General features: G+C 39.3%; 1 protein-coding gene across 1 annotated transcript; it reads left to right on the top strand.

Annotated features, from left to right (window-relative positions):
- Window positions 1-5,470: 5,470 nt before the first annotated feature.
- On the top strand, window positions 5,471-16,042 carry LOC107551235 (immunoglobulin superfamily member 10-like). Its single transcript, XM_016232774.1, has 5 exons — window positions 5,471-5,575; window positions 6,513-6,903; window positions 8,378-12,139; window positions 12,247-13,147; window positions 13,672-16,042. Exons 1-5 carry the CDS (start codon window positions 5,471-5,473, stop codon window positions 15,584-15,586), a joined length of 7,074 nt encoding a protein of 2,357 aa, XP_016088260.1. The 3' UTR covers window positions 15,587-16,042.
- The last annotated feature ends 2,156 nt before the right edge of the window (window positions 16,043-18,198 follow it).

The following is an 18,198-nucleotide window of genomic DNA, read 5'->3' as shown; positions in this document are numbered from 1 at the left end:
AGAGAGAGAGAGAGAGCCAGCAGCAAACGTTTTCTGTGGGAAATAATTCAGAATCACTGTCAGACTAGAATGCTGGACTTGAAAGAAGAGGTTGTGTAATGATGATACAGACAGATCATAGCCTAAACCCTGACTGTGGATTTTTGGGGTCTGAATCCAAGAGCAATCCTTTAATTTGATGATTTTGAATTTGTTATTTGTATAAATTGCTGTATAATACTGTAATAATGCTGTGAGATTATTGTGTGAAAAAGGAGTCTATAGCAGGAGTCTTATCCATTCATCCAGTGTGTTTCCTTGCCTTATTCCCAGGTTCAAGCATCCTCCAGTATATCTCCTTATATATAAGTGGACCTTGGACTTACTCACTAACAGACCACAGTCTATTAGAATCAACAACCACAACTCCTCCATCCTTACCTTGAACACTGGTGTACCACAGGGCTGTGTGCTAAGCCCAATCGTCTTCTCCCTCTTCACCCTCGACTGCATACCTGTACATGGCTCTAACTTCATAATCAAGTTTGCAGATCACACCACAGTGGTCGTTCTGATGAGAGGTGACAGTGAGACTAGGAAGGGTCACACATACACTCCCATCAACAGTGATGGGGCTGGGGCTTTCCTGGACATCTCCACTCTGATCAAAGAAACAACAGCACCTTGTTCCTTAGGAAACTAAGAAAGCTCACCTGTCCCCCACATCCTGCTGAACTGCTACCTCTGCACTATTGAAAGCTTCTTAACAAACTGCATCAGAGAGTGGTATGGCAACTGCACTGTCTCAGAGCAGAAGACCCTCCAGCGGGTGGGGAAAACAGCCCAATACATCACTGGTGTTCAGCTACCCTCCATCAGAGACACCTCTCACCCCAGCCATGGACTGTTTACTCTTCTCCCATCTGGGAGACATTATGGAGTCTTTTCCTCAGATGTCAGCCTACTGAACTCAGGCGCTGAACACTACATTTAACTTGGGCCACTTAACCTCCACACTGCACATTCTTTTGTACATTTCTACCTCATGATGCCACTTCAAGGTGCGTCCCAAATCGCATACTTATGCACTATTCAATGACGTTTTGTAGTATAAATTTTGCGAGTATTGTACTTTAAATACCCGGATGATGCACTTAAATAACCGAAAAAACAAAGTGTAGAATGTTGGACACTTCGTGCACTCAACTGTCGCAGCTTTAATTACGTACCGAAGGGGGAGGGGCTATCAGACTTTGATTATGAATAATACACTACATGGTTGAGTACAAAGTGCATACGTACATAGTGTATGAGTGCATAGTGTATAGTACGTCATTTGGCGAGTAGCTAATGAGCTAATGAGTTTGTTGCTCAACATTCAAATACTTGGCTAATGCTTGTTGTAGAAGTTGCAGCACGCTTCTGAAACCCTCCACCTTCCCCAGCTCCACCTGTATAGATCTGCTACGGGGTGATCATGTACAGTATGCTATATATGGGGGTTATTTCATATATGTTATATGTGCAGCAGCAGCAGCATAGCAGATCTATTCTGCCAAGACCAAACACATTAACATTGTCAGGTACATTACTATGCCAAACCCCCAGAGAGTTGCCATGTTAGAACTGCATTTCAGTCTCTGCACAATGACAAGCTGAATCTAATCTAATCCCGGGATCCTATAGAGGATATGTGGTTTGAAGAATAGATGGAGAGAGGGACTACAAAATTTTTCCTAAAACATTACACAATATTGTAGTTTAGCAAAAACAAAATTAAAACAAAAGCACACACATCACTGGAAAAACTCTTAAGCAGGGTTCTCAACAACAACAAAATACTGATAATGAAAACTCCAAGGCTCAAAAAATACAAAAAATTAATTACAGACTATCACACAGGTGACATTTCAAACACGCAAGCTCTTCATCAGACAACAGGTGATTAATCACACGACACGCACACACACACACACAATCAATGTTACCTGCAATAAAAACAAACAAACTGACTGTCAAAGTCTCAAAATTTTCATTTAAACCCTTAGGTGCAATAGTGCCTAAAGTGTAAATCCAAAAAGTTTCACATTTCAAAAGTAAATTATTAATGTTACCTCCACGCCTTGGACACTTAACTAATTCTATTCCTACATACTGTAGAGACCAAATGTATAAAAACAGCAAAATGCCGTGCGACTGGACTTTTGAAATCTTGATTTTTAACAGCACAACAATGTTCAGAAATCTGTGTTTTAAGAGCTCTACTCCTTTTGCCCACATAGCAAAGACCACAAGGGCAACGCAACATATACTGTAAATCACATTGGCGGTTTTGCATAAAATAGTGCCTCTTATTTTGAAAATTTTATCAGAGTGAGGATGCTTAAAAGTTTGATAGGTGAAGTTAATTGTTGACAGTTATCACATCTATAATTGCCAAAAAGTACTTTAAGAAATGTAAGAAATAATAAAGAAAACAGGTGTTAAGTCTTCTAAAGAACATTTTAATGACAAAGGATGGTAGAATGTACCATGTAAAAAATTTATTATCAGTAGGTTTACAGTACAGACTGTTTTTTTTTCAGATCTGACACAGTCTTACTAATAAACACATCTAGAAAATGAATTCTCTCTGGATGGTATTCAATCGTGAATTTCAGTGCACTACAGCTGTCATTTACCAGTTTATGAAATTCCAACAGCTGAGATTCAGTACTGTCCCATACAACAACAACAACAACAAAAAAATCATCAATGTAACATTTACATAACAAAAAAAAAAAAAAAAGATTGCAACTTGAGTTATACACACATTTTTGTTCAAACAAACTACAAAACAGAGAGGAAAAACTGGGGGCCATTTTCAAACGCATGCTAAACACCATAAATCTGTAAATAAAAATCAGACCCAAATAAAAAACAATTATAGACAACACTAATTTGGTCAAATCAAATCTAAAAAGCATGCAGTACTATTAACTTCATTAGAACATTGATCAAGAAAAAAATCCATGGCTTCTAATCCACACTGAAATGGACCATTCGTATAAAGAGATTCTAAATCCATTGTCACTAAAAGAACAGGAGAATTAGGTAATGACACAGAATTAATAAGCTCAATTAAAATCAAAGTATCTCTGATGTTGTAATGGAGAAGGTGACAACAGGACAGAGGATCCACTTGCAGGCTTTATTCTAATCTGAGTTGTACAGGCAGGGTCGATCATCAGCAAACACAACGATAGAGGCAAGGCAAGGCAAGGCGCAATCCATGAACAGGCATAAGGTCAGGGCAGGCAGCAATCCATCACAAACAATAAATCAGTCCAGGATCAAAACTAGGCTTTTCTGTCTGTGTGTGTGTGTGTCTCATGTGATCAATCACCTGTTGTATAAAGGCATGTGGGTTAAAACTTTTAATTGTGTGATGAAGAGCCTGCGTGTTTGATATGTCACCTGTGTGATAGTCTGTAAAAATATATTTTTGTATTTTGAGCCTAGGTGTGCAGACCTTTTCTGTTTTCATTATCAATTTTGTAGTTTGCTATCAGATTGTTCTAAGCACCTTGGTCCCTGATGAATATAGGACAATTAAAACAGAAATATGTGAATTATTAAGAAATATTAAGAATTCCTTTGATCTGGTTTCTTGTAAAACTGAACATTTATTGACTATGCAAAGCATTATGTAATATTTTAAGACTATATTTCGAGATGTATTTCAACGCCGTGAGAAGAAGAAGGAGGAGAAGAAGAAGAATAAAAATAAAATAAAAAAATCAGAATTTTTGTATTTTGAGCCTAGGTGTGCTGACCTTTTCTGTTTTCATTATCAATTTTGTAGTTTGTTATCAGATTGTTCTAAGCACCTTGGTCCCTGATGAATATAGGACAATTAAAACAGAAATATGTGAATTATTAAGAAATATTAAGAATTCCTTTGATCTGCTTTCTTGTAAAAACTGAACATTTATTGACTATGCAAAGCATTATGTAATATTTTAAGACTATATTTCGAGATGTATTTCAACGCCGTGAGAAGAAGAAGGAGGAGAAGAAGAAGAATAAAAATAAAATAAAAAAATCAGATGTCCTGGCAGAAAATTACCAGTATACTTTTTCCTTCAGACATTTCCTTCAGCCCAAACACAACAAAATGCAATGCTTTACTAAAAAAAACTTTAAAAAAATCAGTATGCCTAATGCCTTTATATTAACATCGGACCACATTTTTTATTTTTAAGAAGTTTTATTATTGCGAATACATGACATATTTACACCAGATGCATCTTCACGACATCCACATGATATGACATTTAATTTTGTGACAGATTATCAGTCTCAACTCACCACAGACATGGTTCACAATGACTGAAAATGAGAATCTGAAGGAAAAAGAAAACTCTCCTTATGATGACGATGTTTTCCTTTGACTCCGTGTGAACCTCTCGCACTGCAGAGCGCGAGATCGAGGAGGAGGATTCACTCTCAGTTTAACCATCAGCCGACACGCGCTACTAAATCAAACACTTCAGCGCACTTGATGTTCTGCAGTGTACAGCGACAAAGTGAAGGAAGAATTCTTTGGATTAGCCTATTCATTCATCATGTGGACAGTGTTTCACGTGCATCTTTATCTAAATAATTCAGCTGTGTATTAGGTAAGTGTGCTAACATTAATAATTGTCATTTTGAACTCTAGAAACATTGCATTTTCTCTATATTATTAATGCTTTTTTTTATTAATTTTTTTTATCGCCACTCAACACGAGAAGTCCCTAGATGCTGGGTTTTCACGGAGGAAACAATACGTGTCAAATGTGCAATGTTTGTTTTACTAAACGTTTGGGATGTGCCCATAATAGCCCATTTCTATAAAGTTAGTAACATACATAGACGCTGTTCATAATATTTACATATAATCATTATATATATATATATGAATCATTTATTGTTGAATACAAATATTTTCTTTGTTATACGTTCTCTCTCTGAAAAAGGTAATGCTTGGTCTCAGGAGAATATGTAAAAGGCATTTGTCATGTAGAACTTTGTCAGCAGTGGTGAATGGTGATTAACAGATTTAATTTTTTTTCTTACAGAAAGCTAATGATTAATGGCAACATAAGCTTGTCAAAAAATAGGGAAGAAACAGACCTCCTTCTTCAGAATGTGTGGCACGACAGCATGTCTGTTGTGGAGATTCATGGTGCTACTGTGTGTTTTGGCCAGTATAACACACAGAAGCAGCGGCTGCCCCAAATCATGCGCATGCTACGCTCCGTCAGAAGTGCACTGCACATTCAGATACCTGAGTGAAGTACCCAGGGACATTCAGCCAGCCGTTGAAAGAATTAACCTGGGGTAAAACCTAGCAGACAACCCACTGTGGAACTTTCTCTAAAAATGTAATTGAGAACAGCTTGTTTAAGGCAAATTCGCAACATTTGCAATTTTGTGTTTTAGGTACAACAGTTTATCAACTCTTAAAATGAACGACCTCTCTGGACTAAAAAACCTGGAGCTGTTAATGCTGCACAGTAATGCTATCAAGACTGCTGAGGACGGCTCGTTCCATGACCTCACATCTCTGCAGGTAAAATACTAAATTCATCTCTTTGGACAGTCTTTATTCAGACAATCTGTTATTTTCAAAATGGGCATTCTTGGCCAGAATAAGCTTGAATGAGGACCAACCTTCATGCTGCATGTAAACGTCTGGTTACATAAGACACTGAAAAGTAATCAGATGTCATGTTGTGTATCTGAGTTTGTTGGCATGTTCATTTTTCTTTTATTGTGAAGATGAGATGACGTACTGCTGCTGTCCTGTTCCATCTCTGATCACATCTGGCCCACGGTTACATCAATATCACAAGCAGTCAAGCTATACAAGTGTTTATTTGCCTTTAACATGCATATCAAATGCATCTTCTGTGAATCCAAGGGAAGAGTCTCTGATGACTTGACAACATAAATCACTTACTATAACAGTATTAGTGCATGATGATTTATTTAGGATGCAAGAGAATGGAACAGAACACAGAAGTCTCCAGAACTCCAGAAATTGTGAAATATTTGAAATACAAAAGCAGGATACATTAGAGAGTTTGTGTGTTATTATGTATCTTATACTTCAAAAGGATGATGGTGCCAAGATTATATATATATATGATTGCTATTAAATATTAATCCAATAATAAGACAAATTCTAAGTTTTTTTTATGTAATTGAGTTTGAATTGAGTAATATTTAATGCATTAATAAATAATGTACAAATTTCACAGTCAGTCATACCAGAGGAATAGCAAGCCATGGCATTTTGAGTAGATTACAGAAACAATTCATTTAAAATATAACATGTAGACAAACTGGTAGATGTCCATGAAGTCTGTGGGACAGCCATCTGAGGCTGAGACTACATTGCCTTGGACTAAGGAAGGCCTCATGCTGGAATTGCCCCCTGACTCTGACCTTTAAATATTAGAGACACTTTATTTTCATGTCTTAACAGTATTTGTATCTACTTCTAGGTTCTGAAAATGAGTTATAACAGAATTGAGAAGCTCAACAAGGACACATTTAGAGGCCTGGACAATCTTGTACGTCTTCATATGGACCATAATCACATTACCTTCATCCACCCAGAGAGTTTTTATGGATTAAAAATGCTGCAGTTGATCACCCTTGAAGGAAACCTGCTCCAACAGCTTCATCCAGACACTTTTATATCACTGCGGTTCAGCCAGATTTTGAAATGGTCATCTCTCAAGACTATTTACTTGTCAGACAATGCTTTAACCACATTGCCTGCAACTATATTCTCTGGCTGCAACAAGATAGAGAATCTCTTCCTTAGTGGAAACCCCTGGTCATGTGATTGTCGGATGGGTTGGCTTGAACAATGGCTAGAAAAACACCCTGGTGAGATTCTGGTCTATATTTATCAAATGTTCTGTTAAAAATTGTTACGGGGCGAACGAGACGTGAGACGTGTGGATCCAAGTGCAAGGCTTTATTTACAAAGGCATGGTCAGAAACAGGCATGGGTCAGACAATGGCAAACTGGTATGTAGAAGACAAGGCAAGAGCAGTCCGTAAACAAACGAGGGTCAGTCGACAGCGAACGTAATCCAACAGGGCGAGACTAGAGGGATAATCCAGGTACAAGGCAAAGGTCCAGGCAGGGGCAAACAGTATCTGAACAGGGCAAGACGAGAGGGGTAATCTGAGATACACAGGCAATGAATCAGGAACCAGGTAAACAGGCAAGGCAAGACTATGACTAGACTATGAAAACTAGAGCAGGCTCCGTAAAGATCAGCTATCACAGTGATAAACACTAAACAATACTCGGCGTTTAATGGTGGTGTGAGACTGATTTATATAGTGTGTGTTATTGGTAGCAGCTGTGTGTGATTGGTTTCAGGTGAGCTTGTGATTAGTGCAATGGAGATAGGGGATGACATGCAACAGTTTGTGTAATGTGAGAGTCATGGACAGGATTCGTGACAAAAATTGCAGAAAAAATGTTTTGTTAATATAGCAAGACAAAAACAGGTGAATAAGGAACATTCTAGTAAGTAAAATTGTGTCTATTTACATATATACGTGAACATATAAGTAAGGGATAATCAATGGTTTGCTGTGCATTAAAGGATTTTAAATGCACGACGTGGAGGCCAAGAACCACCCGACGCAGTGCGGAGTGCATTTAAAATCCTTTAATGCATGGCAAGCCATTGATTATCCCGCTTATTCCAGGGTCATTTGCCAAGTTATAGACAAGTTAAAACTAGTATTGCTCTTTGCAGTGCAATATTTGACCAGAACAATTACAGTTATTTTCATCAGATATGGCACATTAGTGCTAGCATTCTGCCCGTTTCAAATCAGACACAGAGATGAAATAGTGCGGTAAGATCACATTTATTTGAATTAATTATCAATTGAGAGATAGAGAGAAAGAGAGAGAGAGAGAAAGAGATGACAGTTGTGTGTGCTTTGCAAGCTGTGTGTCTGCGCGTAACAATTAATTACTTCAAAAACAGCGCCACCTTGTTGCTGAGTAATATAATGTAACAATCTATTATCTAGGCTATTTTATTATAAAAATCGTGGGGAAGCATTGACAACAAGTTCATGTATGTGCGAAGCGCAATCTGCAATCTCTGACTCTCTTGTCCCCTCTCACTCTCGCTCTCTCTCTCTCTCTCTGTGTGTGTGTGCGAGTGATGAGTGTGGGTTTGTGTGCATCAATTAAAGCAGTGTATTAATATAGAACAGTGATTAAACTGACTTGGAACTACCTGTGCATTTAACGGTTTTACTGCATACCAATCAGAATCCAGTATTCAGACAGACCATGGAATAATTGGAATTCATTTTGCATTTACAGGTGTTCTAAAATGCAAAAGAGACAGGAAGTTTCTCAAAGAACAGTGTCCAATTTGTGAATTCCCAATTACCCTGAGAGGCAGCAGCATTGCGCATTTGCAAAGGGATAGCTACACATGCAGCAGACCTTGGATTCATCCTCACTTGAAACAGAGCAATTTTACCTTGGATGATGGTGGCTATACCTCAGTCTATCCTAAAGATTTTGTTGAACCCACTGGCATGTTGGAAATGAACATCACAGATCAATTCCATAACGATGCCTGGATAGCATGTGTTGTGCAGCGACCTACAGGAATGGAAAACTTAACTGCAAACTTTGGACCGAATGGAAAAGATTTAACTGGCCTTAGTGTGATCATTTCTACATCGCTGGTCTGCAACATTGATTATGATAATATACGCCAGATTTGGAATATTTTGGCTATGTATAGCGAGTCCCCGATGAGACTTGAGCGAGAAGTACTAATTTCTCTGCAGCCAGATACAGTTTACACATACAAGCAAGTAGCATCAATGGAAGATGATATTTTTACAGAAATTAAAGCAAAAATGAAAGCCAATCATGAATGGTTAATGCAAAGTACAGTCCTACTACAGCTGGACCGCATCACAACAACATTTCCGAACCTTACTATCAAGTATTTATCCAATGTTCAAATAGATGTTGACAGCAGCAAGGATAGAGGAGACCAGTACGGCTGGGCAATGATTAGAATGGACAATCAGACCAAGACTGAACACTCAGTCCTTGCTGGTGGAGTGATTGAATTGAACTGCCAGACCTTTGGGGATCCTAAACCCATTATAGAGTGGATTCTACCAGATGGAAGTAAGTTACGTGCTCCATACAACAGCAAGGATCAAAGGATTGTAGTAGCTTATGATGGAAGGCTTGCCTTAAAATCTGTTGAAATCTCAGACACAGGTGTCTATCATTGCATTACAACTAACTACCTGGATGCAGATGTTCTTGCATTCAGGGTCACTGTGCTTCCCCGGAATATTGAAGAACAAGAGATTAATGGGATCCGAATCTCTCGTACCCTTGGCCAGAACCTGCGTCTTGATTGTACATCAGCCAGCAGTCCAGAGGCTTCCATTCAGTGGATACTTCCTGACCACACGATTTTAGACAAGTCCTATGGCAACAGAAAGCTCTACAGAAATGGCACTTTGGTAATACATGGAGTGACATACAGAGACAAAGGATTTTACAGATGCTTAGTTGGAAATGTTCTTGGAGCAGATTTGCTAGCTTCTCACGTAACTGTTCATGGTAATTTGTCAAATAGCACAGAGTCAAAGGAATCTGGTGATCATGTTGTACAAATTATAGATGATAGCCAGAAACTTGGAAGCAGGTATCTCTCTAGCAGGGTTAGTGAGGAGTCAAGAAGCATTACCTCAGGCAGACCATACACGTGGCTACAGTCCAGATTTCATAAAGTTCCCACTGGCAGAAAAGGAAATAGAAGGAACTCTGGAAGAGTCTTTAATAAAAAGTACCAGAAAGAAGATGCCACTTTCATTGATATGTCGCAAATTAAAAAAGCACATAAAAAGACAATAAGTTTAGAGGTGTCTAAAACACCATCTGATGACAATGATGCAACCTCAGGGGATGGTATATCCGAAGATGAATTTATTGTAATGACAACTAGTCAAACACTTGAGCATAGCACCATTAAAATCACAGATATTAAAATCCCAGAGACTTACAAAACTGACAACAGTGGTTTCATTGAAGTAAAGCATGATAGCACTAGTAACATGTTAAGAGCAAATGAGAAAACAAATTTGGTTACAACAACATCACATTCTCAGACTCAGACACCTGCTACCCCAATAATTGCCACTTATGCTTTGAGTAATTATGGGACTCAAAGAGATGAGACAATCCTGAATACAACCAAGTCAGATTACATATTAAGTCACAGTGATGGTAAAATCCACATATATGAGAAAACAACAAACAGACCTTCAGAAGCTGCAGAGCTTCTCTTCTCTGGGGATTCAGAAGATGTTACCACTGGAACAACGCCACTTTACAACTCCCAGGGCCCAAATGTCACCTATTTGGAACCTAAGAGTCAGGCCATATTCACAGCGTTCACCACAACCAAGGAAGACCAAGAAAAGATCACATTTCAGACCACTCAAAGAATCAAGTCAGAGCTCCTTCCTGGGTCCACCATCATCTCCAAACACCAAATCCAAATTGTTCCCTCCAAAAAGATGCGATCAGGAAATAAAGGAAACTTTCATGGCAGACGTAGGATCATCCGGCCCAGCAAAATTACAGATATACAATCCTTACTCAATAAATTCAAACGCCTTTCTATAAACAAGGAAGACAATCTCACATTTTCACACACTGTGGACACAATCACAGTATGTGGCGATGGGAAAAGAGTTGCATCTGGAGTGTCTACAGATAAATGCAAAACATCAGTGGATCAAAGCCTGGTCAACCATACAGCTAAGTTTCAAATGTCATCTTCCTCTTTGAGAGTAACAGAAAAACCTGAAAAACCAGGCTCTGAAAAGATTTACGCTGTCACTGATTCACAAATGTCAGCAACTATTGTGCCCACCATTTCTGAGGATTCAACTGATTCTAAAAGTTATTTTAATTCAATAGAGAAAGAACTAACTTTTACAACCACATCCGCAATGACAATGTCTTCTAAAATCACACCGGAGGAGATTCAGTGGCATAGACAGTTTGGAAACAAGGGGGAAATGAAAGAAACCCTTAGCAAGCATCAAGCATCAAACTCATTTACACTGTCCACTGATAAGAAACAGAGGACCTCAGCATCAACAGAAGACCCTTACAAGGCAACAACAACAGTACCTACTACAGAACTGAAGCGTACACTTATGATTGTCTCTCCTACAATGAAAAGAGAAAATGACAATATTCCAGAGACATCATTTGAAGACTCAGGTTCGGCCTCCTTTATAGAAACAAATTTCTCAGACAATGTCATAACCCTATCTACAACAGCTGAGTTTTTCAGCTTTCCAGCCTTCCGTGAGCTGTCCACAACCACAGAGCCAATGGGAGTTTCTCAAACTCTAGCAGCCCCACCAACGATGGGATCTAAACTAAAGCAAGACACTGTTCGGAATAAGTTCTCAGGTTCTCAAACTGGGTTGTGGAGAAATCAAAAGCCTGGTTATCACAGACGAGGCCCCAGAAGGAGAAGGCCCATTAAAAAAACAACCACAGAATCCTCAGTTATCCCAGTGACTAAAACACCTTTCACCACCAAATCCACAACTACAGCTTCACAAACTAAGCACAGTGGTACAATATTAAGGCCTTTGCATACACCCCTTGAAGAACCAGAGAGGTCTCCATCACCTGATAGTACTGGTTCAGGTGAGCAATGGAGGGACTCTAATATGTCTTCTACCACCAGTTTCCCAGAGGTCATTACTTTGACCACTAAACCCACTACAGCCTCTGATAAACCTCAGAGTAGAACAGTTACCTCAGACACAATGACTAGTTCAACTTCATATACGTTCACTCCATTTCCATACGGTAGTAGTACTGTCGATCTGAATACATTCGATCACTCTACAAGGTATGACACCTCATCTTTGAGGGATATTACCTTCAAGCCAAGGATTAATGGTGGAAAAGCTGCCAGTTTTACTGTTCTGTCAAACTCTGATGCTTTCCTCCCCTGCGAGGCCACTGGCAACCCTGAGCCCATCATCAGCTGGAACCGATTCTCATCTACTACAGGTACAAAAGTTAAACCATCAAAGCTTACGAACATTATCAATTGCTATTTTCATATTTATTTTACATTCTGGTATACTGATCATTTTTTGTCTCCTTTATATCATCAGGTAATATGTTGACCATTAAAGGTAAAATGGGTAAATTTGAGGTTCTGAAGAATGGAACATTGTTCATCCAAAAAGCAAACATCAAAGACCAAGGACAGTACATATGTTTAGCCCAGAACGAGTATGGCTCTGACAAGCTTGTGGTTACATTGTCAGTTGTGGCCTATCCCACCCGAATACTGGAGGAAAAGATGAGAGATATCAAGGTTCTTGCTGGGAAAACCGTGCACTTGGAATGCAGGACAGAGGGTAGACCAGTGCCAATTGTGTCATGGATTCTACCTAATCACACCAAAGTTAAAGGTTCGATCACTGAGCATGGCAGAGTAACAGTAACCACGATGGGGACACTAACCATTCAAAAGGTGTCCGTTTTAGATCGTGGACATTATAAGTGTATTGCAAGTAATCCAGCTGGTACTGACACAGCCACTGTTCGTCTGCAGGTGGTAGCAGCACCACCTGCAATACTGGAAGAAAAACGGCAGCTGGTGAGGGCTGAAATTGGTCAGAATCTCTTTTTGGCATGTAGCACATATGGTGACCCACGACCCACAACATACTGGGTCTTACATGATGGCACAATAGTACAACCTGTAACTTACTCACACACTAAAGTTTCTGTTTTTGGAAATGGTACACTTTACCTGAGGGATGTACAAATAACTGAAAGTGGAAAATATGAGTGTATTGCAACAAGCTCTACAGGATCAGAACGGCGTGTTGTTACTCTGTCTGTGAAGAGGACAGAAACTGCCCCTCAGATCACTGAGACATCACAGCAAAGAACTGATGTGATATATGGTGGCCACCTTCATTTGAACTGCTCTGCAGTTGGGGACCCAAAACCTCGGATTATTTGGAGGTTTCCTTCCAAGGCTCTTGTGGACCAGTCACACAGGTACGCTATTACAAAAGACAGTGTTTTTGTTTGATTGTACAGACTTAAACCTGAAGTGTGCAATGTCTTAATGGCAAAATACTTTCCCCTAGCTCTGAATGAACTAGAGATTCCCCACACCTTTTGAGTTTTGTAGCCATTTGTGAATACTGAACACGGATTTTCAAAATGTGTAAACGTCTTGTTGATGAGACGTTTAGAACTGAACATAACTAATTAAAAATAATAATAATTACAGATTTAAAAAAAAATATATATATATATTTTTATGGGTTTTCCAGACCTATTTTAAATTTCCCTGGTTTTATTTTTCCCCTAATCGATTTAAGCCTGTAATGAACATTTTGTGTGAATCTCAATTAGGGCAGAAGCATTAAACACGAGCAGGTAAATGCTTATCCTACATCGACAATTTTGCAAATGTTCTCAAACCAACAGTGAACAGTTAGAATTTAGTTTGTAAACATGCATTCATTTTACATCATTTGCCACTTATTGTTAAAAATATCACATTCTCATTTTAGAATGGGCAGCCGTATCAAAGTCCTGGAAAATGGAACCCTCATCATTGAATCAGTCAATGAAAAAGATGCTGGGGACTTCCTCTGTGTTGCACGCAACAAAGTTGGGGATGATGTACAGCTGTTAAGAGTGTCAGTGTCTATGAAACCAGCTCGGATTGAACCAAATGTCTTTAGCAGGAAGCAAGTGCCTTATGGCAATGACCTAAAAGTGGACTGTGTGGCTGCTGGTGTCCCCATGCCAGAGATATCTTGGGGACTTCCTGATGGTACCTTGGTTAATAGCGCCCTGCAAGCAGATGGAACAGAAGGTGATCAGTTTAAACGGTACACCTTGTTTAATAATGGAACACTGTACCTGAATAAAGTGGGTTCTGACGAGGAAGGTGATTACACCTGTTACGCTGAAAACAAACTGGGTAAGGACAAGATGCATGTTCACATAAGTGTGGTAACTGCAGTGCCACGCATTGAGCGCCCAATTCTCTCCTATGCCAAAGTGAAGCAAGGTGGAAACGTTCGCTTTGACTGTAAGGCTATAGGTGAGCCCAAGCCAAAGGTCTTTTGGATGCTTCCGTCCAAAGACATGATTGCTGCATCTAATGAGCGTTACTTAGTGCATGCTAACGGTTCCCTTGATGTACGAAATGTTAAATTAGCTGATGCTGGGGAGTATGTCTGCATGGCTCGTAATGCTGCAGGTGAGGAAAATAAAGTATATAAACTAGACATTGATGGAAACCCACCCATAATCAATGGCTTCAATCAAAATAGAACTGTGATGAAAGATACAGCAGTCAAATATACTAGAAAGCTAATAGACTGTAAAGCTGAAGGGTATCCAGTACCAAAGATCACATGGATCATGCCTGACAATATATTTCTTACCGCTCCCTATTACGGGAGCAGGATTAATGTCCATAGCAATGGTACGCTAGAAATCCGTAATGTTAGGCCATCAGATTCAGCAGAATTTATTTGTATGGCTCAGAATGATGGAGGTGAGGCGGTTATGTTGGTTCAACTAGAAGTGACCGACAAGCTCAGGAGGCCTATTTTTAACAACCCTTTTAATGAGAGAGTGGTGACTCGGATAGGGAGAACTGCAGTGTTAAACTGTTCTGCTGATGGGCAACCCATGCCTGAGATCATATGGACACTCCCCAATCGGACTCGGTTAATTGGAACACCTGGGTTCGAGGGCTCAAGATATCACCTGGGTACCGATGGCACATTTGTTATTTATAACTCCAGCATAGAGGACTCTGGTAAATACCGTTGTGCTGCAAAGAACAAAGTGGGCTATATTGAGAAGCTGGTCGTTTTTGAGGTGATTCAAAAGCCTTATATTCTAACACGGCCAAAGGGGATTATTCGAGGGATTTCTGGACAGTCCCTCTTCCTACATTGCTTGACAGATGGAATCCAGCCCAGCATTTCTTGGACCACGCCAGGAGGTTTTGTTCTTGCACGTCCACAGGTGAGTGGACGTTACCATTTGATGGACAATGGGACACTTGTTGTACATGAGACGATCATACATGATCGTGGGAATTACGTGTGCCGAGCAAAGAATGATGCTGGCGAGGCGATTCTTTCTGTGCCTGTCGTAATTGTTGCATATCCCCCCCGGATCACTAATGGGCCGCCACCAACTGTGAGAGGAGTGGCTGGAGTTACTGTTTATCTTAATTGTGTTGCTAATGGAATACCTACACCAGAGATAACCTGGGAGCTACCAGATCGATCTATTCTTTCTACAACTGGAAAGGAACCACCTGTAGGCAGTGAGCTTCTCCACGCACAAGGGACTCTTATAATACGAAACCCCACAGGAGCGCATTCTGGTACATACAAGTGTATAGCCTTCAATTACCTGGGCAGAGATACCAAAACAACATATATGACAGTAATTTAAGTTTGGTCATGACTTCATGACTTCATGACCACTGTGACTATTCAAAACGCAATAAAAAAAAAAAAAACCTTGTTTCATACAATTATGTTCCTTTGGTTTTCCAGGTTGTGTAAAGGTCTAGCAAAGGTTTAATAGACATAATATGGGTAATTACTGTATGCTGTTTGAGAGAAAAAAGAAGAACTGTGAGTAATTATGTATTTGAAATATATATAAAAAAATGTTTTATGTCCATATTGAATTGTAAATACATAATTTTATATATTATGATATTGGCGTACTATAGTGCATCATTTCTAATTTCTAATTTTCACTCAGAAAGTGTTTTAGGACATGGTTAGGCTGTTTCATGGAGGGTGCACATGCTGTGTGTTTCTACTAAATCAGAGTGAATCAAATCATTATGATTTGTCTAATTACCATGTTTATTTTTGTGACAATCTAAAATAATAAAATTATAAAAGCAATACTAAATGACTGAGCTTTTATAACAAGATTGGAGTATTGTAAACCTGGTACCATTTGAGCTTAGCAATGCACACAATTCCCTTATCCTTTGAGATCATGTGCGATACTGAACACTTTAGTCACTAGTTGTTTGTTTTTTCTTTGTAGTTTGAGTGTTGGCAAGGATATTAAGCGTGCCTTACTGTGGTTGTGGAACATATTTGTGAAAATTACTTGCTTCTGTTCACCGCTGAAGATATTTATTTATAATGGGACCTCAACATGCAATGTTCCCATTATCCTTTTGAGAAGAGACCCGGGGTCAAACAACCAGGCTTGTCACAGACAGATGCTTATGATGGCCCTCTTGGGTTAGCTTCAACAGCTTTCCTTTGACTATATATTTATATTTGTTTCTGAAGCTTATTTTATTCTGCCAAGTATTATACCGAGTCGAAAAATAATGAATGTGTTTTCCTCTTTTGCTTTTAGGGTTTAAACATTTATAAAGATTGTGTTCTCACAGAAAGGTTCAGTTATGTAAAACAGATGCATGCACGCATGTGCTTACACATATTCACACACACACACACACACACACACACACACACACACACACACACACTTAGGAGGAGAATGATTCCAAGAGCGGGAAGGAGGCCCATGCTTTGGTTTAAACTGAAGGCTCTCCAGGTTTTCCTTTCCCCAAGTAACATTCCATGGCTTCCCACTTTTCGACCTTTACTTTCACCACCACCCCTGGAATTTCACGATAGGATTTGAGAATCCACACCTCTGATCTTCAGACACAAGGGACAGATTCATCTTTTACTCAGTACCTCATTCTGCCTGCATTCATGAAGCCTAGAATCTTATATGTCTTTTGGAGTGAACATGGAGTGAAGATACATGAAGATGTTGAAATATAAGCTTAGATTCTGATTTATATCTTACCTCCGCTAGGGAGACAGGTCATTTTAATCTCCATGTGTGAGAAGGCAATAGTTTTGAATCAATTGCTTTCAAGCCCATACATACATTTTCATTTCAAGCCAAGTACACATATGTACTAAAAAATTATGACACCTTTATTTAGAGTAGAAACTGCTCCAGCAGTCTTTGTCTATTTAGGAACATTTAGGAAAACAGATGAATTTGAGCTAGTTATGCTGACCGAATGTGTAATCTATGTGCCATTCCTATCAGGAATTAAACCTGGACGTTCAGTGGTTATGGCTTAAATAAGGTGCTATCCTACATTTAAAATATCCACACTTAATTGACGCCTGATGAGAATATATTTTCAGTCTCGTCAACACCCAAATCTTGATAACTTCAAACCATACCCCAAAACCATAATTAAGAGGGAGCCACAAAGCATGTGTCCATGACAGACTTTATCGATGGAGTGACCTTTCACCCTTAGAGCCGCGGTGGGTAGGTCGGAGTTTATGGTTGGAGTAAAAGTGCTGAGGTGTGGATTTATTGCCTTTCACGGGAACTGGAGTCTTGACTTTCAAACTGTCTGAGAAAATAGAAATTCTGACAGAATAACACTGGATGAGTTCTACAACTGGCCCGCGAATGGGTGTACAGTAGGTCACCAGCAGATGGCATCACACAACACAAATATACTCAGGTTTTAGGTCTTAATCGTTGATAATGATACCTCAAATGACCACTTCCGTAGCTCCAAGTAGTTGTAACTTGTCATCTCCAGTGAGGTTCGTCCTGTGTCGATGAATAGCCTGTGGACACATGTGTTTACAGTAGTTGGAGGTCAAGTTGTCGCTCCGTCTATCAGGCAGATGTTAACCACCCCACCTACGCATGTCAGGTTACTCGCGAGTCTGTGCTGGACATTTGACCACTGAAGCTTCTCAAAGAAGGAGAGGCACGAAGGTCCCAGTGTGTGTATTTGGTGATGGCAATATGTGAAAGTCTCTGTGTTTGTGAGTCAGTAAAACATTTTGTGGAACCATACACTGTATGAACTTGCACATCCAAAAAATAACAACAGCTGTAGAACTAAAAATATATATATTTTTAATTTTTGATCTCTTAAACCATTGCTTACTTCTTATATTTTATTAGAGGTATAATAGCATCTTGCATTGCTATGATGTGTATCTTTTCCTGTGCAACAGTGGAACTGTTCAATAGTT

This window comes from Sinocyclocheilus grahami, unplaced genomic scaffold (genome assembly GCF_001515645.1).
Source record: "Sinocyclocheilus grahami isolate Dianchi unplaced genomic scaffold, SAMN03320097.WGS_v1.1 scaffold419.1, whole genome shotgun sequence".
NCBI lineage: Eukaryota > Metazoa > Chordata > Actinopteri > Cypriniformes > Cyprinidae > Sinocyclocheilus > Sinocyclocheilus grahami.
This window is presented reverse-complemented; position numbering and strand designations above follow the sequence as displayed.